This window comes from Anser brachyrhynchus (assembly GCF_964034855.1).
Source record: "Anser brachyrhynchus genome assembly, chromosome: 26".
In the NCBI taxonomy this organism is placed as follows: domain Eukaryota; kingdom Metazoa; phylum Chordata; class Aves; order Anseriformes; family Anatidae; genus Anser; species Anser brachyrhynchus.
The window spans coordinates 3,816,357-3,837,175 of NC_137719.1; the positions used below are offsets into that span (position 1 = coordinate 3,816,357).

The 20,819-nt window shown below is 42.9% G+C and overlaps 2 protein-coding genes across 4 annotated transcripts in view; one reads left to right on the forward strand and one right to left on the reverse strand.

The window, feature by feature from the left end:
- ADRA1A (adrenoceptor alpha 1A) overlaps window positions 1-16,789 on the forward strand; it is a 28,740-nt gene extending 11,951 nt beyond the window's left edge. For 2 of the 3 annotated variants that reach the window (XM_080568456.1, XM_080568457.1), the window contains exon 3: window positions 8,784-16,789. In XM_080568456.1, coding sequence (XP_080424582.1) covers window positions 8,784-9,304 — 521 coding nt within the window. In that variant the 3' untranslated portion in view covers window positions 9,305-16,789. The remainder of the gene's footprint in view (window positions 1-8,783) is intronic. The other variant, XM_080568458.1, reaches the window with a different exon arrangement.
- LOC308182999 (uncharacterized protein) lies at window positions 660-10,023 on the reverse strand. The gene is made up of 5 exons (XM_080568463.1): window positions 9,894-10,023; window positions 3,576-3,617; window positions 2,745-2,836; window positions 1,905-2,019; window positions 660-1,357 (listed from the first exon to the last, which is right to left on the reverse strand). The coding sequence occupies exons 1-5, from the start codon at window positions 9,894-9,896 to the stop codon at window positions 1,292-1,294; spliced, it is 318 nt and encodes a 105-aa protein (XP_080424589.1). The 5' UTR covers window positions 9,897-10,023; the 3' UTR covers window positions 660-1,291.
- Window positions 16,790-20,819: the final 4,030 nt, after the last annotated feature.

Sequence of the window (20,819 nt, forward strand, 5' to 3'; positions counted from 1 at the left end):
TTTTAAGGTCTTTTAGAGGCACAAAAAGGAAGTGCTCGTGATTCATCCATTCCCCATCGTTTAACCAACAGTGTAATGGGAATTAGCACACTGGGAGATTCAGAAATGAGCTGAGATCTCTCAGTAACAGGTTAACTGCAGGTGCTGAACAGCAAGTCAGCCATTTCCCATAGAATCGAGATCACTTTGATTGATGATACTGACTCAGTGGCTAGTGCTGTCTTATCCTGTGAAGGCAGTGTCAAAGAGAAGGTGGTTACATGGCAGGAGAGGAAATAAATTTGCTGATGGGGAAAATAAGGAAGAGCAAGCAAGAGTTTTCCTGGGGAGGAGAACTGTGTCGAATTGTACCAGCGTTCCAGGGAAGCACAATGGGACTGCAATACGTTACCCTGGCATTTCTCCGCACAGGAGGTGAATAAAACTTTTCATGAATCATCCCTTTTCTTCTGTAGAATCGGCCAGATGGTCTCATAGTAGTAAAGAGAGGCACAGGATCCTCCTGTCCCTCCCAACCTTTTACTTGGAAGGCAGAGAGTAAGGCAAGCAGCACGAGCACTCCCTTGATATTATCATGGCTTGGTCGTCCAGTGCTCTGAGAAGCAAGGATCTGAAGGCTTTTTCTTTTCATTGTTCAGCTGATAATAACATAATAAAGTAAAATGAATAAAAGCTGGGACAACAATAGTTTTTATATAAGAAAATGCTGAATTCCAGCCATGGTGGGAATATTCAGAGCTAGATTCCCTTCATTAGCATTTTAGTGTGTTCCCTCGGCGACAAAAAGGAAAACAGAAATAAAGGGGGGAAAAAAAAAGAAAAAATGGAATAAAGGCCCAGCTTATTCTGTGGAGTGATAGTCACAGGTTAGAGAGAAAAAGGGTGTTTTGCACTCTTTGAGTCATGGAACATGGATGGCTGTGTGTAAGCGTGTGTGTTAAGTCATTGAGCACGGAGAAAATAAGCCCTGAAGAGTCAAGAGGCAAGTTTTTTGTCTACTCACAAGGGGAGTTTTTTGTAAACACAGACTGCAAAGGCCTTGATGGTCTAGGTTGGTAACAGCCACCCTGAAGCCAATGGCAAAAATACCATTGACATCCCCATGGCCAACAGTTCTCTGCTGTTACCACGTCCTGAAATGTTATGTCCTACTGACTCATAATCCAGCAAAGGAGCAGAAAGAATTGCTAATATTAATAGCCACTGAAACTGAAAACAAGAGAAAGAATGTGGAGTGAGTTGTGCTACGTTTCGTGATTCATACCTATGGCTTTCCGGCATGAGCTACCTGTCAGGGGGAAGGCTTGTCCTTGTCTTCAAAATGTTCTTGCTTGCTGTAGTCACCACCTTCAGGCTCCTGGAGTAAATGAACCAAGAATGTAATTTTCACTCGCTCTCCTCTGAAACATCATGGTGCCATTTAGAATCTGTTAGTGATTGAAAGGTGATGAATAATTCTCCCACCCCACCCAGCAGATTTCAGGCTTTGTCTTCAATTTGGATGCACGAGGGCTAGATACTCAGCTCTTGCTAAGGAGTGTAATTCCAGTGTTGCTAACCCCAAAGATTCCAAAATCACAACCAACAGTCACACAGTGACAAAATCATGAGACAAAATCATGAGACAGGCTGAGATAGACTAATCTTTTCAAACTATCCCCTGAACCATCAGATTTTTTTTTTTTTTAACTTTTAAATGAAAGCTAAGGTTTCATTGTAAATGCATGACGCCGGGAGCTAGGACTTTGGGAGGAATATCAAATGTCGTAAAAATGTCAGCAATGAGAGCCAGAACCATTCCACTGCAGTAACAGCACAGGAGCCAGAATTTCACTGGCAATTGGACTGATTTGTAAAATAATGTTATTATTTAAGTTTACACAGGTAAGAAAATCTCAGTTTACCTTCCCATGTTTTTTCTTTTTTTTTATCTGCTTTCTAAATCTGCATCTGCGCACAGTGAATCTGGAAATAGTTCCTTGATGAGATGTTTGCTCTTTGCCAGAAATATCATCCATCCTAAGTGGGTACGACATGAAACAGAGCATAAATTAGGGCTGAAAAAATCCAAATAATCAGAGCACCATTCCCAGACTGACCCATTCCTGTTCTCTGTCTGTTCCATCTGTCTCCTTTGGAGAAACATCCACACCCCACTGAATGCCCCAGAGATCTGAATTCAGGTCTGTGAAGAGGAACAACCTCTTGCTCCTCTTTCTATGGCTGTTTATTGCAGCTCAGGGATGTCTAAGCACAATGTCATTCTCGTTTTCCCCCTGAATCAGGACCAAATTGGAGGTCCTGGGATATGCTGGCTGTAAACGTGTAAGTCTTAACAGATGCAGGCTCTTACCCTTCCTCATGTCTCTTCTTACTCGATACTTAACCACTGTTCTGCATTTCTTCCACTAATTTGATTATACAAAACCCAGAAGCGTTTCCTACTATTGAAGGGCTCTTTGATCCCATTTCTGTTCCCACAGAAGATACTTTCCATAAGGGAGCTGTGGGGCGAGACGTGCTGGGACAGCATATATGTACAGATTGCAGCTGCTACGTGTCTGCAGCAATACATATATATATTTATACGTATGTATATATAAATATACTTCCTATGGGGTGGTCTGTGTTTGACCTGAGACGCAGTATTGAGTGCCAGTCTCATGGAATAAAGTTCAATGCTAGCACTGAGCTTGGGAACCCACGATGAAACACATTTATCTACATTAGTAGTGCAGACTCACGAGAGATCCAGAGAGCCCCTGGTAGAGTCAGTCCGTGGGAGAATATAAGGGCTCTTCTGTGCTTCATCCTCGGGGTCTTTAGGGCAATTGCTCTGGAATAGGACAGATTTTAGGAGCTGAGTTTTAGCTTCGCCTCTCTGCAAACCACACCGCTATCCTTATTTTCAATTTGCTGTGATTATAGAGGAATATTCCACAGGTGCCAGAGGCAAGACGTGCTTAGATTTTCGGTTTAAAATGTGCAATTTTCCTGATCCTTTTGGGCTCTTAAAGCCCTGAGGACACAACGCTAACAGCACTGGGTGGTTCTCTGCTCACAATGAGCACTGGTACCGCACACAGCTGCTCCCTGCAGGCTCTGAATACAAGGCCATGACCATTTTGCAGGTTGGTGCTGGTTCCTCAGCACACCTGGGTACAGCCCTGATCTCCTTCAAGCACTATTGGAGCCACCCCACCCCGTCTGCCTTTTCCTGTGCTCTGACTCAACCACAAAATTTGTGATGTGCAACAAAAAAGGGATAAAAAGTAGTGAGCTGAAACAGAGCTGCAAGATTTAGCCATGGAGCTGGATTTTAACAACACAACGAGGTCCACAGGTCATAAAAATCTATAGGATCTTCTTCCTGTGGTGCAAAGGAAACAATACATAGTAAACACTGCAAATTTCTGAAGTCTGGGAGCTTCTAAATCCCTCGGTGCTGTCCGTCAGTGAAATGACACCCGACATCAGCACTGGCTTTTAAACAACCTGTAATCAAGCAGCTCTGTAACTTGTGACTAACGACAAAGTCAAATTACATCGTTGTGACTGAATTGGCACTTACTCACCGGGAGGTACAGAGAAAACTTCTCTGTCAGATCTGGAGAAACCTGAAGTTCACAAACAGGAAAATAAACGATGAGGGAAGAGAACGCAATCCTGACATTTTCAGGGAGAGCGATGAAATACTTAATGGCAAAGGATCTCAGGGGGCTAATAATACATTCTGCTTTATTTAATTTTCATCTAACAAACAATTGCATTGTGCTAGTGACACTTGAAAATCCTCAACCTTTTGAAAACAAAGCAGGAATTCAAGCATCATTTAGTCAATCTCAAGTCAAAGGCATTAAAGGATCAGTTGAAGTTTTCTTTACTTTTCTTCCAGCACAAACTGTAGAGGGACAATGGAAGAGGAAAGCTCTGAGCTGTATTTGGTTTTGCCGCTATTCACTAGTTCCTCCCTGACAGTGTAACCAGGCAAGACATTAAGGCCTGTGAATAGGGTGAAGAATTAGTTTTAAGAAAAAAATCTTTTCAATTCTCAACCACTGCTCGCCATCCAACCTCTGCTGGAGGATACCTGGGTGGCAGCACTTGATTAGTTTAAGGTTACAACCAGCCTAGAGTGAGACAATTAGGAAAGCTTGCTCTGGAGAATCGGATGCTATTATAATTCTTTTTTCTCAGCCCTGGCTGTTGGTAGGCAGGTGCCCAAATCCAAGCTGACACTAATTGGCAGCCACTCAGTGGCCAAGGTTTGGATGGCCGAGGTCTCTGAACCACTTACCCCGAGGGTGGATGAGTCGTGCCAACAAAGCTTTGCTCAGACACTGCTCAGGGCACGTTTTCCTCTGTCCGCGAAGATCCAGAGAGCTGAGCATCACTGCCTAGCACTTGACCTTTCCTCACCCTGCAGGGACCCTGATCACCTTGCCCAGCCCTTGCACGTGCGTGGTGTCCCTGGGAGCACAACATGAACACCCTCCCGTGCCAGGAAATGAGGCTGTGAGGAGCTAGCTGTCCCCCAGAAAGGAACGGCCTCTGTGATTGCTTCTATAATCAGACTTCGATTGGTTTTGTTCATTTTACAGTACAATATCTCCATATTTAGGAGTTGTAAAGGCCAAAAGGCAAATGAGGTCTTCTACTTCATCACCCTATATGCCACAGACCAAAGGTTTTCACCTAGTTTCTCTGTAGTGCCTCACTGCTACATAGGAAACAGACAACCTTATACTGAATACCTTAAAAAAAAAGAGAATTCACCACTCTGCTTTGTTATTTTTTCTCATGGTTAATCACAGCCATTGTCAAAACAAACAAACAAAAACCCACCCATGCTTTATTTCTACTTTGACCTTGTCTGACTCGAGCTGCCAGCCACTGCCTGGTTAGATGTCTCTGCACACTGAACAAAATACTTTATCACCAGGCTCAGCAGCACTGTTTGGAAATTACTCCTACTTGCTAGATACATCCACCACTGGTATCAATCATGACAGCAACATTACTGAATTTTAAACTCCTGGAAGAAAAGAACACATTCCTAATATTCTGTGGGAGGCGTGATGGTCCCCAAGGACCCAGGGAATACAATATTTTCCCCCTTTTGCCAGATACTCTGGCAGGGAACAAAATAAGCTAGGGAATGTTTCTGAACTACAGAGCTAACCAGGTGTCTGCGCTGCTTTCTGGGGCCATTTGAAGAGGACACCGGACTTCTGTCAAGGCACTACACAAATACTATTGTGCCCATAGCTCCTCACCACGGTTCTGCAAAGTGCAGAAGGATTTGGCCCACTGTACAGAAGATGCAGGAGGTGAAATAATTTCTCTGCCCTACACAATAGCTCAGCAGCTCAAGGTTTAGACAAACTGACCTTGATTTATATGGCTCTGGAAGCTGAAGAAGCTGTTGGCATAAGTAAAAAGAAGATCCATAGTATCTCTACTTTAATTTTACATCTAGCTCTGTTATGTATTGGGTTACATATTGGGATTATCAGCTCCAGCCCCAGTTCCGCCAGGATTCAGGATTGTACTGACCATGTTTCTTCCTCTCGGCATCAGGACCATTTCGTTTACAGGACATTACGCAGTTATAACAAAGCCTGTAGGCAGAGCTGTAGCTGGCCTAAACTTACAAAACATCACAGACTAGCACAACCAAATGCAGGGAAGATAAAAGCTACTGTCCTCAAGCCTGAGTCATATCCATTCTGGAAGGAATGAGTTAACGACAACGTGTGATGGGACCTACCCTAGCAAAGTTCGTATGCTCTTACAGCTACTTCACTTTCTTTTCCTTTCTCTGACAGTGCATTGTTCCAAGGCAACAAATCTGTACGCTGATGAACCAAAAATGGTTACATTAATAAATTAGCATGCAGATCTCCCTCTACCCCCCCCCAAAAAAAAAAAAAGAAAGGAGCAACAGACAGAGTCTGACACTGGCTCTTTACTATTTTTAGCAGGCTTTGGCAAGGCACTTGCATTCCAGTTAAAGGGAGCCAGAAGTTGCAGCAAACAGGAATTGTTATTGTTTACCCATTTTTACACTCAGCCTCATGTTACTGATTCCCTAAACCTAGATTTGTTTCACCTTTTGCCTTGACACAACATGGGGAAGCAGCGGATATGCTGCACCTAAATGAAGAAATAAAGCGAGGATTGAGCGGGATTTGGGCATTTCAAATCCCTTTGTATTTTTCATCTGCCAGCGGCTTCAGCCAGAAAGTTCTCCGAGAAGCTTATTTAGTTGTTTTTCATTACAGGAAAGCAGCAGTAATTTGCTGAGACGTGCCTGCTCGCTCATGCTAAACTGCAAAATAGCAATTGCTGTCTTTAGCACAACATTTTTTGGTCTTAAAACACTTGCCGGCATTGAAACTGATAGTGAAAGTGGTGTAACTAGCCAGCTGCGAGCTCGTGCTGGCTGCCCAGGTTGCACCTGGAGCTGTAATCTGAGGTTGAGCTGCTGGAATACAAAGAGCAAGCTCCTTTGGTATGTTGTGCGTTGCCTTTGGGTATTGTGACTCACTTCCCTGCAAAGCAGCGGCTGCTCCGATGTGCACCTGACAGCTCGATGTGCACCTGACAGCTCGGGTCTTGGGGGGCTGCTCCAAAGCCAGGGATAAGCAGCAGGATAACCTCCGTGACAGCAGCGCGTCCTCGGGGCCATCGGTGCCGCTCCAAGCCGGTGCCACGGGCAGACAGCATTGCTCCACGCAGCACAGACCACGCTCAGCAGAAGCAGAAGGAGCGCACCATTAATCACCCTGCACTATTTGCGTCTCTGGTGCAGGCAATATTTTGATACGTTCTCACACAGGCAAAAAACACCCTGAGAATTCCTCTCCGGCTTTCTCCGCTTGAAAGCTTTCGCTGCACTTGCTGTAGCTTTGCTTGGCAAAGATGGGAAGCAAAAGACTCAAAGCGAAGTTCAGCAGCTCTCGGAATTTAATTAGGAGGCTCCCTGATTACATTATTAGCTTTTCCAGAGTCAGTGAAGGTCTAAGAAACAGATCAATCCGTGTAGAGCTTAGGAACTGCCTGTAGAAAATAGGTAAACTGCAGAGGATGACAAATGTATAGATAAAATCCTCCCCAGCATTTCTTCCAGCATGCACATGCTTACGATTTTTTGGGGGGAAGCAGGAAGAGAAGCATAGGTCAGTGTTAGAAGATCCATTTATTCCATACCTGATTCTAAAGGCCAAAACAAGCCAATTATGTTTTCTGGGAAATTACTTTGCTTCCCGTGCCCATGGTCTGCTATCCAGATTACTGACAGTGGAGCGATAGAACTATTTTTTTTAACGTAGGAAAGCAAGTAACGGTCTTTCCCTTGACAACATATGGGAAATATTTCTCTCTTTTTCTCATTCTAGATCCATTTGACAAGACTGGTGTCTTAGAAGTGCTGTTATCACTTATTTCCCACCCCAGCATCACACAGAGTTTGGTTTTCTGTCTCATTCACATTCAGACAATACTGTTTTTATTTCCAAGCAAAGAGAAGTACCAACGAGAGAATTAAAGGATCTTGTTACAATGGCTGGTTTCCAGTGTCATTCAGGAAAAGCAACAAATTTCTAAACAATTCTCCGTAAGCAGCAGCAGCGTTGACTCTTTTATATCCTAAATATGGCTCCGTAGCTTTATAGTAACATCTCTCCAGGAGGAAATCTCTTAAGTGTTTACTGACATCCTGTTAAAATAATTCAAAGTGAAGAACTTGCTTATAGAAGCAGTAAGATGCTCAAATTGTATTTAAACAAAAAAATCAAACGTTTGGCGTTAGGGGAAATGTTCCCAAGATTTTAAATCAGCAGATATCTTGTATTATGAAATCCTACTTTATCACTCATGTATTGTAATCTACTTTAAAAAAAAGCTGTTAGTAATGCTATTTCAATCAGCATGGTGACTTGAAGTTGACTGTTGTGCCAGTGAGGACTAATAAGTGCATCATCAATGACTGTCACTGATTTGCTGAATAACCTTTGTCAAACAATTTCTAATATTTTTGGATGTTGTCCTGCCTCCCATAGAATGAAAAGGCCCACAGGACTTTCCTTACTAAGGAGCCACCAAAGTTCTTGCTCTTTGAACGGTCTCTGGGAGACGGGCTTGCAAGTATATACCAGTTTCCAGTACATTCCAGTTTCAGACCCTCTTCAGTGTTCACTGACATAAGAACCTTTCCTTTAACTTCTCTGAATTTTAGATGCATGCCATGAGAAAGAAAAATGTAGATTTTTTTTTTTCCAAAAGGCTTCAAGAGAAATTGAGCACCCAGTACTTTATCTTCTCTAAGGCTTTCAGTTGTAATGTAGTCAACCCAGTAATCCACTTTCTCAGATTCTGAAATGGTGTGGTTTTCTTGCCCTTTGAAACCCCTTTTGACGAATTCCATGTCATGGTTGTTGTTTGGCTAACTAACCTTGAATTAAAAGTCCTAGAGGAAGCAATTTCCCTTTACCACTTGATATCAGTCCTCTTGCCTCTCTGGCTGTAACTGGGTAAATACAATGCTTGTTTAATGAAGTAGACGGCTTGAATATTGACTTGATCTCTGATATAACATCCATGTAATTGCACAACATCATACATTCTGAAAGACTCGTTCCTGCAGGAATTAGGCTTTGAGTCATAAATTTTGCAAGACAGAACAGAATCTTATTTATTTTTTTTCCAGTGTTTAAGTTTCTTTGGTTACCTGCAATTTCTCACTGCCTCTGCCTTAACACTCTGTATATTTTCCATTTTAGGTTCTTTCTTTCCTGCAATCAAACCCCCGGACACGCTTTTTAAAATAACATTTTGGCTTGGATATTTAAACAGCTGCATCAACCCCATAATCTATCCGTGCTCAAGTCAAGAGTTTAAGAAAGCGTTCCAAAACGTCCTGAGAGCGCAGTGCCTCCCGAGGAAGCATGCAGCAAAGAAGCAATCCCCAAGTTTCAACCTCAACCATCCCGCTAGCCAAAGCATGGAAAGCGGCAAAGGTGTGGTCCGTATCCCCGTCGGCTCGGGCGAAACCTTCTATAAGATCTCCAAGTCTGATGGGGTCTGCGAATGGAAGATATTCTCTGCCGTGCAAAGCATGCCTACAAAAAACGCAGTTTCTAAGGACAAGTCTAGCTGCACTGCTGCCAAAGTGAAAAGCAAAGGTTTCCTCCAGGAATGCTGCTGTGCAGGCACTTCAGGGAACGTGGTCCACGAAAACAGTAAAGTGCCAACCATTAAAATCCATACCATCTCCCTCAGCGAAAACGGGGAGGATGTCTAAAGGACTGAACGTGCCTACTAGCGTAGGCTGGCAAACTTGTGGTTCTGCTGACGGGAGGTTGCTCTTTTTATTGGAAGTTGTTCTTTTCACTGGGAAGTAGATGTAGAGGCTATAACAGCTGAAGGGGGTTGGGTGAAACGAATAGAGTACCGTAAAACAGTGCCAAGTCTTTTGAGGAGTGGTGTCTTAGTGCTGGGAGCCTGACCAAAGGCCCTAACAGACAGTGAACGGCTTCAGTGGATGGTGAGCACCCTATGCTCTTCCATAAGACTGGCCCCTGCGAGTGATTTGCCTGATATTTAAAGGCCTTATTTTTCACTCTATTCCCTTGTTTTAAAGGCCAACCGCTCTGATTTAGGCGCAAGGATGGAGAAAGAGCAAACCACAAAGCTCCCATACTCATTTCAGCATGAATGCTTTCAGACAGCTCCGAGTCTAGAGCCACTTCTGTGGCTTCTTAATAATAATAAGATAAACATTGATTTAACAGCCAGGAGAACTGAGGTCTGGAGGCTCAGGTCTTGGGACAGTGTTTACAGATCTCTGCTTACTTTTTGTTAAGGGACTGTGGACAAGAATGCGTTCCTACCATGTCTTGCCTCTTTTGTTCATCTCCAGGTCCCGGTTTGGCGAGGTCCTACACCCCTTGCTGAAGAGGCCAGGCAGCTCTTTGGATTACACCTTCAGCTGGGCAGCCGCTGTGGTCCTCATCCCTGAGCTGTGCCAGGTGGGGATCTGGTGTTCTGCAGTGGCCACAAGGCTGCTGGGCCTCCACCTGTCTGGAAAGGCAGCGACTTCAAATCACAGGGCACAGCAGAACTCTCTCGGCTCTTGCCCTGCTTGGAGCCGCTCGAAGTTTCCCGTGGTGCTGTGGATTTCGGTAAATTCCACTGCCAAGAGAAACTGAGTCCAAGCGGCTGCACCCCACCTAGCTTCAGAGACAAGCCGGAACTTTTCTTTTTTGTACAACCCCCTGAAATCCCCAACCAAATCCAAATGAGAATTTGCATGCGTCCTAGGTTTCTTTTGAGGGTGTCTGTGCTTTGATGTGGGTCTGATAAAATTCAAAACTAGGTAAGGCATCATCAAATAACGCTTGAGGAGGTCACTTCCACTAATCCATTTGTTCTCCTTGATCCAAGTCCAGCAGGGGACTGCTTAAAAACTGAAAAACTCCTTGCCCAGGTGCTTGCGCTAGTCAGATCCCAGGGTACCGCAGTGCCACCATCGCTGGAAAAGAGCTGATGCTTTGCTGTCTCCTTGCCCAGTGTCACGCCACATTCCTCTTCTGACTCCTCCAGTGCAAACTGCCCTAAGCCTTCCAAGAGACCCTGGTACCCTGAAGTCAGGAACTTGATCCCTGTTCAGAGCAGTGGGAGTTAAGCTCATTAAATGACTTAAGGATGTACATCCTCATGAGAAAGGGCCTTCCTTTGGGAATTTGGGAGAAAAGCGTTTGGAAGCATGTTATATTTTAATATAACTAATCCAAATAAATAAATAAATAAGCCGCTCAGCATCTGGAAGAAATAGGGGGAGGAATTCTCTGTACAATATTAGAAATAAGCAGCTCTTGACATAACTCCTCCTGAGCCTGCCAAGTAAGAATGCTGTTTCCTTGAAACAAGACACAAGCTTTTACTCACGCCTCAGATCCTGCACCGTGCTGAATATCTACTAGCTTGGAAAGGGAAGGGGTTTCAGATAATTTAACTTTTACAGGATAGGACCTTGGAAGGACACCTCAGTCATATTGATGAGGAATCATTGTTTATTCATCCCTCACTCAGTAGTAAGCCTCCAGCATCAAGAAAATTTCAGACTTCTGCATGTTTTATTTATGTACAAATGAGGTTTCTTTCCTCCTGCAATCACGTTTGCAGCTAGAACACTACCAGAAAATTTGCAAAAAGTAAAATCCAACTCTTAGAGGCTTGTAATACTGTTGCTTTGCACAATCCTGGAAGCAGGAAGCCACCTCAGAGCCTAAATGCACTTCTTATCGATACAAAGCCTGTTTTACATGGCCAGGAAGCTAACAATGCACCCCCGTCATAAATAAATGTTGAGCTCAAGGTGAAAGAACAGCGTAGATGGACCTTAGCCTGTGTTTTAAGTAACCAGCTCACAGATGCAGGGCAAGCTAGCGAGTTTTCCCCTTCATTTGGCCCTGTTCTCAGTGCATTAAAACTATTGTGTAATACTATTACACAATAGAAAATCTACGAAGTTCCCGTATCTGCCTGTCCATTTTCCTTGCAGCACTCGCTGCCTCAGATGAACATCTCATAGGTGTTTTCAGGTGCTAATAAGTCACATCAGGCAGAGGACTTTCTTCCCCAAGCCTTCAAATTAATGAGCACACAGGGAACATGAAGCTAATATCCCCCAGCCCAGCCTGCAGTGGTCCTGCAGACGTGGAGAAGAGACTTGAGTTTGGAAGCACAGTGTTTTTCAGCCCATTAAGGTTTTGCTGTGTTTGGTTTGCCAGTAAATGGCACCTTCCAGCACTTCTACTTGGACGAATGAACTATCTAGCTCAGCTGATTGACTTAAGCAAATATGTTTGTTCTCTCGTACGAATGCTGGGTAAGAAAGCTACAGAATGTCCCAAACAGGTTAAAATTAGAGAAGACTTCTAATCCAATCCCTAGACTCAAAGCCTTATTTATTTCCAAAAACAGGTATTCACAGACAGCAAGCCTGTGGCATTATCCTGTTTTTATTTTAAACAAGAAACCCACCCCACCCTTCAAGCTTTTCAATAAAGACTAGGTTTTGAAACCAGGAGTGTTGAAATACCACGAAAAAATATTCTCATGGTATTTCAAGCCAAGACCAGAAGCAGAAAAGCTGGAAATCTCATAAGAAAGTCACATGAGACTCGTAGCCAAGGTTTTCAGTCTCACGGGGTTCAAATACGTGGGACACTTATTTGAAGAAAACCTGAACTCTGAAACATTTGAAAACACCCATTAAATTGAGCAAAGAGAGGAAGATTTAGTATCCCCGCTGCAGCCACTTGCTGTCTAACCCCGTTTGTATACCTATTTTATAGCTTGGACCAACAAGGTCACTCGTGCCATCTCTCCTCTGGCGCACTTTACATAGCAGCTCTCCAGTGATTTTAGATTTGCTGAGGTTTCGTGGTGTCAGGCAAAGGGTTGTTGTGGAGCTAGCCATGGGTTAGAACAAACGGCTTCCTCCTTTAATTGTGGAGCACTTCTTTACGCTCACTTCAGATTCAAATTATATTGCTGCTACAGAAGTCAGCGTGCTGGTGGCACTGCCTGGTTTCAGGGGCAGGAGCAGAGCTCCTGCCTCGGAGAGGCAGAGGTTAGAATAACGAAGTCTTGGTCTCAATCTTTACCCTTTTTGTCTGTCATCAAACGCAGTAAAGAACCTCTTTTTGTCCAGTGACGCTGGAAAGCACTCGGACCTCCGCATCAGGCGAGCCTGGTCTAGCCACACCTCTGCTGCTGTCACATCTGCCAGCAAAAACAAACACACGATTTGTCTGGGTCACTCCGAGAATTCCTGCATGAAAACCGCTCGGTTCCCTCCCCGCAAGTAGGGTCGTAGGCACTTGTCATCTTGATGGACATTTGGACTGACAAGTTTCAATAGCTGTAGAAGGAGTTCTAGAAGGGGAAAATAAGTGCATATTTAAACAGTACAGATTTTTCTGGTATTTAAAGTGAACTTGGCACTGGTAGAAGAACTACAGCCCCAGAGTCTGAAGGTTGGTCTGTATAAAAAGCACTAGCAGCACAAGAGATTCCCCGCTGGCTTGCCACCTATCATCATAGGTAAAATTTCTCTACAATCAGGACTCCGTTGCGTGGGTTACTCTAGGAATACAGAACAGAAGAGAGTCAGGGAGTTTAGAAAACAAGGACAAGGTGGTCAGATCACTGGAGTGTCACGATTCTCCTTCCATCACATCCACTGAACCACACTGACCGGTTAATTGATGTGTCCTGATGGAAATCTTTGAGGGTTATATACAATATATACTGTTTGTGTATATTGTATATACAGCTTCCACAGTCAGTGTTCATTTAGACTTACTGTATTATGGTTTTGAGGCTTCACATACTCCTTCAGCTTATTCAGGTCCCAAATACAGTAAAGTTTGCCCATTATCCAAATGTCTCCTCATTTTTATGATTTCTACACTGCCAAGACCAAGGATAAGTTATACATCGTATAAAGAAATATTTCCCTTTGCCAGGCTTTAATGCCTTGAAAAGCCACAGCATTGAAAAGAGATTGGAATATCTCTTGCTCTTCTACTCCGATTCAGCAAAAAGATTCACAAAGCTTCTTCAGCCCTGCAAAATTCCCCTTCTTGACTTCTTCAATTTTCTGAAAGGTAACAGGGGCTGTAGTACCTTAAAGAAATTGAAGGCAGTTAAAAAAGCTCTTATTGCTATACTGAAGTGGAATTCGGCTTTTCCTAGGCATGCCTGCTGGTCTCACGTTAAATGATGTTGATGTTTGAATGGATTTTTAAGAACTCCGGTGTAAGATAAAGCTACTGAGGTAGAGTGACTCAGTGATTCCTTAAGGAAGATTTCGGGCATCCCATACTGAATCCACGCTTGGTAATTAACTCAGTATCCTATTCAGAGGTGCCTTTACCCTCCTTCCTGTCTTAGTATTGGTTGGATAAGTAAAACAACGCTGAAAACCAACTCAACAGGACAGGCTGTTGGCACCAGTTATTTCGGGATGATTGCTGCCATCAACAGTGCCAAAAAGCAAAGCCAAGCCAGTCTGCGAGACGTTGTGCGAAGCTCCAGGCCTTTCTGGGACCTCCCCAGGCAGTGTCGTTGTTTGCTAGAAGCAAAAGGCCCCCCAGAGCTCCTGAGAGAGCTGCTGGAAGGAGGCGGCTTTGCGCTCCCTGCTCTCTATCTGCATTCCTCATGCCTACTGCTATGTCATCCTTCTGCTCGGAGCTCGTTATTCTCACCACCATATCAGCCCTCAAGTTGTTTCCCAAGAAGCCCAGGAGCCAGCTAACGCTTTTATGAATGAACCCATCCGGTATTTACTCTGCTTCTTGCCTAATTACAACGAGACGACAGGGAGAAGGGCAGACCCTTTGACCAGACTAATCCTGTCTTTTCCTATCGCTGCACCAAACTAAATCTTCCCTATCCAGAAACACAACCACCTACATCTTGAAGGCATTCACGAGCAGATTGTTTAATGTATGACAGTATTATGAAAATCCGAGGCACTACAAGAGAGTTTGTGATGCATTAAAGTAAGATCTTCCACACAGCTTGATAAACGTAATTGAATCACTTATTTCCCAGGAGGAGATTAAGCATTTGTATTCGGGATTCAAGTAAAATGTCAGGCCTTCTACGCAGAACATGCTGCATATTTCTCATACTGGCAGAGAAGGAGAAAAGTAGCAAGCATGAGCTAAGGGGAAATGAATTGCTAAAGAGGAGAGCCATGTATTGTGAGCAAATATAAAAAATAACATGTTTTTTACTTCCACGACATGCTCAAAGAGCCGGTTAATGTAGATTGCTATCTGTTAAGCTGAGCTTAAATCCAGCCTGAAAAATTCCTCTCCTTCAGCATCACGATACCTTCGGATTTTTTTCAGAGTCAAAATGCCCAAGTGTTTACACCGAAAAGCAAAACTGATTTTCCACGTGTCAGACTAAATGACAAGACCTTCTTGTATCGATCTGCATTTCTACTGTCAAAACTTGGTCATTTTTCTGAAGAAAAAAAATACAGCCTGCATTTCAGCAGATTTCCACTTAGACAGCAATTCCACTCAGCTAATAATCGCAGCATCATTGTTTTGTGGTACAATACCTTTGCTGAATAATGTTAAATACCTGATCGTACTTACGTTACAACTGTGGGAGCTGTATGCAAGCTGGTGTGGTTTTATTTTGTTTGTTCGTTTTTGCTTAGCCAGCTTTTGGTTGCAGAAAAAATGTTTTACTTCTCCTCTGTCTGCAGCAGCATTTTGCCTGCATGTTGTACAAATTTGGCTGCCAATGGTTTCTAAAGACATTTCTTGAAATGGGCACTGCATTTTCTGGTATTCTGATGTCATTGAATTTTCTATATGCTGTTTTTATAGGCCTGTTTATTATGCAACATGTTTGAACAGTCATACTGGTCATTTCCTTGAACAAAAATGAATGTATATAAAATATTGCTCAGTGAACAAATAAATTATTGGGGGGGAACGTGCACTTTGTGACATGTGAGCTACAGCTTTGTTTGCCTGGTTTTCTTTCTTACATTTAAATATTTATATGTGACCTTTCTCTTACCACAAATCCCTCAAATAGAGGATCAGGTGGACCAGGTAGAGAGTCTTCCTGATTCTGTTGATCTCAGTGGTTATAGTGGGAGTGAGGTACAAGGAAAATAAAGGAATCACACTTGTGTTTCTTCTGTAAAAAGTCAGAGTTCCCAAACAATTTGAAAGGAGACTGGTCCTTACCATGCTTGTTCAGTTTGCTTACAGTAAAACATCAGGTCCCAGATGAAATCCAGTCCATTTTGCTGTATCCCTTATAAACAAACACTAACAGAACAATCTCTGTCAACCCAAGAATGTAAATCCTCTTTGGGAAAGACAGTGCTGAATGACTATTTTCCATGATTTATAAAGGGAAAACAGAGAAGGAAAGAGATTTCCAAAACAGCTGATACACTAAGAACTTTGAAAGCCCTGCCTGCAGTTGTCACTGGTGAAACCTTTGAAAATTTCACCCTAGGTCTCAGGAAAACTAAGGAGAAAAACTGCAAGAGGAAAAAACAACAACCATTGCTCTTCTGCTTCTTTTACAGACCTGTTCTTCCTCTGGCATAGAATAAACATTTGCCCTGTATTACTTTGTATTGTAGGAGAGCCTCAGCTTCACTGGGGACCAAATTTTGGCCCTTGAATGATGCAGACATTGCTCTACAGAATTCCCATTTAAATTTATGGATGGATGTGAAAATATCGCAGCTATAAACAACAGCTTACAGCGTCAGAATGCTTTTGTGATCAGTACCTTTACTGCCAGATAAAGGAAGTTATTTTTAGTCAATGGTAGGAAAATTTTGTAGGAAATGTGTATATTTTTGTACATATAAAATAAATTCAGATAAGACTACGTAGGACTACGTCAATCTTTCTTAGTGGAGTGGTTGCAGCTCCTCCTCTGTTACAGAACGCGCGTCCTTGCTGTGAACCTGGCAGCAAACCTGCCAGGTGAGGACAGGAAGGAATTACGTTTTCTGACATACTGGATGAGGATTTTATTTTCCTAACTTGGTCATGATTTTCTGACCTTCAGCACGTCTGAGCACTTGCACTGTGTTTAAATTCCCCTCTGTGCAATGGATGTGACATATCCCAACTGTCCCAGGAATGCTGAGCCTCATAAAATACCATCAATGATTTTGAAAAGCTGACGTATGTCAGGAAAAAAAATAAAACCTGTTGGTGCATTTGTTTCCTTTCTTTACAGCTACATGAGTTCGGCAAATGCTGCCAGTGCTTTTTCTGGGATAAACTTCCTACCCCTTTCCGGTTCCTCGGATGTCCGTGCTAGATTCTCAGCAGCTTCTGTCCGCTCAGTTCCATCAATAAACTGCCCCCATTGCATCCTTTTTCATAAGGACCAAAATCCTGCAGTAGGACAGCACTAATGGCACAGTGAGAAAGAGCCACGAGGCTGCTACTTCCACCTGTCCTCAATGTGAAGGGAAAAGGAACAGCTTTCACTCAAATCCTGACCATGGGCCAGCACAGCTACTTCACTGCCAGGAAATTCAGCTCAAGGCCCTTTCTGAGACTACTATGGACTGAGTTTGAAGTTGTGTTAAGCTAAAGTTTATGAAATAGATTAAGTTAAACTATACTTAATGTCTATTCAGTCTGAATGCAGGATTTAATAACCCACGGACCCGTGAGGCCAGGGGGCTGCTTCATCTTCCAGAGAAATTCTGCTAATACTCTCCAGAATGACTGGGTCTTTTTCATAAAGATGCAGACCCAGTGGGAAATTTTACTACAGTTATAATCATCGTCTGCTGCAGGAGAAAAATCTTAGCGCTGCAGCTTTTGTCCTGTTATCTAGCTGCAGGCAAAGGTTAAAGCAGTCAACAGCTTTATTGGGGTTCAAACACTTTTACAATGGTAAGTGACACGTTGTGCTGGCAATCTCAGGAGAAGCAACAGCAAGAAAACATCCAGGTTTTTTCTTACACATTGTTTTGGCCTAATGCTATCAGGTTTTAAAGGAACCTTCTTTTACTGTTCATTAAAGTGTAAGTGAGCCAAACAGGTATTCGTTAATCCACCAGCTCACATAATGCAATTTCCAGCTGCTGATCGTTATCAGAAAGCTGCAGAATTGACTGAGCAGCTTTGGAGAACGGCTGCTTTCTCCCTGAGATAATGCTGTTCTCCAGACTTGGCCAGGAGACATTTGTGTGAAGCAAATGCATTTGGAGCACCTATATGGACAAGGCTAGCAGTGATCTGTCACTGCTGGCTTAGCTTATCGCTGTAATGATTAGCTCTGTAAGGGACAGATCCCCAGATACAATTCGAAGTGGCCCTGTTAATCTCACAGTCCATCTCCCAGAGCAAGGAGAACATGCAGAAAATGCATCGGAGAGAAGGGTAATAAATTCTGCATAAACATTTCTAAGAGTTTAACTGAAATCAGGACCTTAGCTTGTACACAACAGAAGAGACATAACAAATAAGGAGCGGGATTCAATTTCAGCTGAGGATTGTACCCAAACACACTTCCACACCAGAACACATCTTTTAGATTTTATGGTTTGTTATAACTGAAGTGCTGTTCTGTTTTCAAGAAAACACAGCTCATGATGGATAGAAGCTTTCTGGGTATGTTTTCTTTTTGTTTTGCATTTTCTTCCTGACATTTTGGCACAAAAGTGGAGGGGAAGTAAAAAATGAATGCCTCCCATATTTGAAAAAAAGTGAAGGGCTGATCTTGTTTCCCTTCAACCCAATTAAAAATATATATTGAAGCAGATCCAGCATTCCTTACCACATTGAGCAGTCAGTCACCACGGAGTCCCAGTATTCCCAGCAGGACAGCTCACCAGACCACCACCTTTGTCTCCTTGTCTTGAACACTGTAAGATCCAGTTGATGCAAACCAAACCTCACAGAAGTCATCAGCATCACAGCCTGAAAGTCATTCCTTTGCTCTCAGAAGCAATCTCTGGATGCAGAGAAGTAATACTGGTTTTTAGAAGAATTAGCAGGAAATGCAGGTGAACTTTTACAGATCCAAGAACAGTGAGAGAGTCAAACAAAGCCCTTTTGTTATAATGCTGAACTGAGGGTGTTCTGTTACTGATCAGTATACACACATCCTTTTCTTCATACAGGGTATAACATCACTTTCTGGACAAAGCCTTGAGGTTTTGGTCACAACTAGCTTCATTTGGTATAAAACTGATCACAGTTTAACCCAGCAAATAAGAAGTTAGCACAAGTGAATGACTCTCCAGACCTACGTGTTTTATTCCCCACTTGGCTGATAATGCAACACAACAATAAAGCCCTGTGACATTATTGGTAGTGACAAGATAGCATTTAAGTTTCCTTATGCTATGTTGGGATACCAGTTAATTTCCCCTCCATAGATCTGCTGGCTAAAGACTAAAAAGGACAAACTAGCCCGCAAGAAGTCAAAAGTTATCAGCTAATCTAAAGGTTTATTTTAGAAACTTAAGCTCTACATAAGATGCCTTTCTTCTCAAACAGAAAACCCTGCCCTTAACTTGTTTACCAAAAGAAAGTGCACATACCTGATTTTGTAGATCCTCAGCTTGTTCCTTCAGACCTTCGTATACCTATTGAAGAGTAAAGGGAAGAAAGTGTTAGAGGGCTTCATTAAACAGCCCATTTGTTGCTCATTTCCTCGCTATGGACATTCACACACTCACATGTGTGCCTGGCTCTGCTTTTTTCACCCCTTCCCCCTAACACACACCTGATTCTCTTTTTAGCAGCTGATCCTGGTGATCATTACTGGTTGAGCTGCCCAAGGGTGTGGAGACCAGGGCTCTGCAGCTGCACGCTGCTTCTTACCAAGTGACAAGTCCACCTCTGACCAAGGAGACAGGATTTTTACATGACACTTTTCCAGCAGTGGAGTGCAGACACATGGCACCTCCACCAAACTACTGTGCTCTGCTTTTTGGTAGAATTAATTGATCTGAGCTGAAATCCCTATTAATACTATCCTGCTTCAAGGATCTGTGGAAGCTTGAGGCTTGCTTAGCACATACAACATTTGAATAACAATAACCCAGAGCAACCACTACCTGACTCCATATCGTTCCTGAATATCAGTATGTAATGCCAATAGTAGGATCTAAAACCTCCGAATCCCAACTTTTCATCAGTTATACAGCCTTAAGCTCACAATAAAAACAGGGTTGGCCAGGGAAACATCTAGTTATAGATGACATGACATCACCATGTTATAGATGACAACCCTTATGGTGGAAAGGGTAGCTGACAGCTAGGAAATAACAACCCAACCCATGCTGCTGAATGCTGAACCCACCTTCTGTCCAGTTTTCATGTTAACCTACCCAGTAATGATAAATAAGAGGAGTGAATGAACCCAGCAACACATTCCCTAGCTACAGCAGCATCTCCCTTCCGATAAATACATTTCAAATACTCGTGAGTTTTTAACCATAACAGACCAACTCCAGAGTCGAAAGCTGGAGAAATTCCACTTGGACGAAATGAAATCCATTGCAGTATTTCAGGCCAGCTAAGGGTTTGCTATACCAGGCTCTTTTGTTTCACTGGTTGGTTGTTTTTTTACAATTAAATAGCCATTTTAATAAAATTCACGATCGCACTGTGTTGTTTGGTGTTGACACAAAGCTGAAGAGCTGCTGTCTGCTCCCTCACTGGTAGTTTTTTCCTCATTACAGCTGCTGAGATGGAGGCAGCTGGCAGCAAAAGCTAGCTCATGATGTTAGGTTTTTATTAACACTACCTATCCTTAGTTGTGACACCTCTTTATCATCACATTGCTACTGGAAATCACACTGAGCTAGCTTGAGATGAAACATTTGCTATTTATTAGAGAATCAAGTAACAGTATCGGAGTTTATTGGCCCCATGCCTCTTAAACCAAATATCCCATATGTTGGCAGCTCCCATGATTTATCCTTGAGAGAGACCACGCTATCTGAACTCCAGCTCAGGGATTCCAAAATGCTACTTCAGTTTCAGGAATGTTCCGCGTTTCCCTTGAGAGTCATAAAAATCTCAAACTAATGGTGCTATATCCGGAGATGTAGTGGAGGAGGAGGCTGGTAGGGAGAATATTACCAGTTAGTCTTAGTTTTCAAAAGAATTTCTTTCCTTGAGCATATGTGAAAGGGAGGACAAACCAAATCTGCTGGTTACAAGCAGTATTGTTAATCATATTTATCTTGACTTTTGAAAAAACAACTCTTTTCCAGT

Coding starts and splice junctions, on each gene's coding strand:
- LOC308182999 (XM_080568463.1), bottom strand. Junction 2,837..3,575: donor AGTTTTCTCTGTACCTCCCG/GTGAGTAAGTGC, acceptor GTCCTATTCCAG/AGCAATTGCCCTAAAGACCC. Junction 1,358..1,904: donor AAAAGAAAAAACATGGGAAG/GTAAACTGAGAT, acceptor CATTTACTCCAG/GAGCCTGAAGGTGGTGACTA.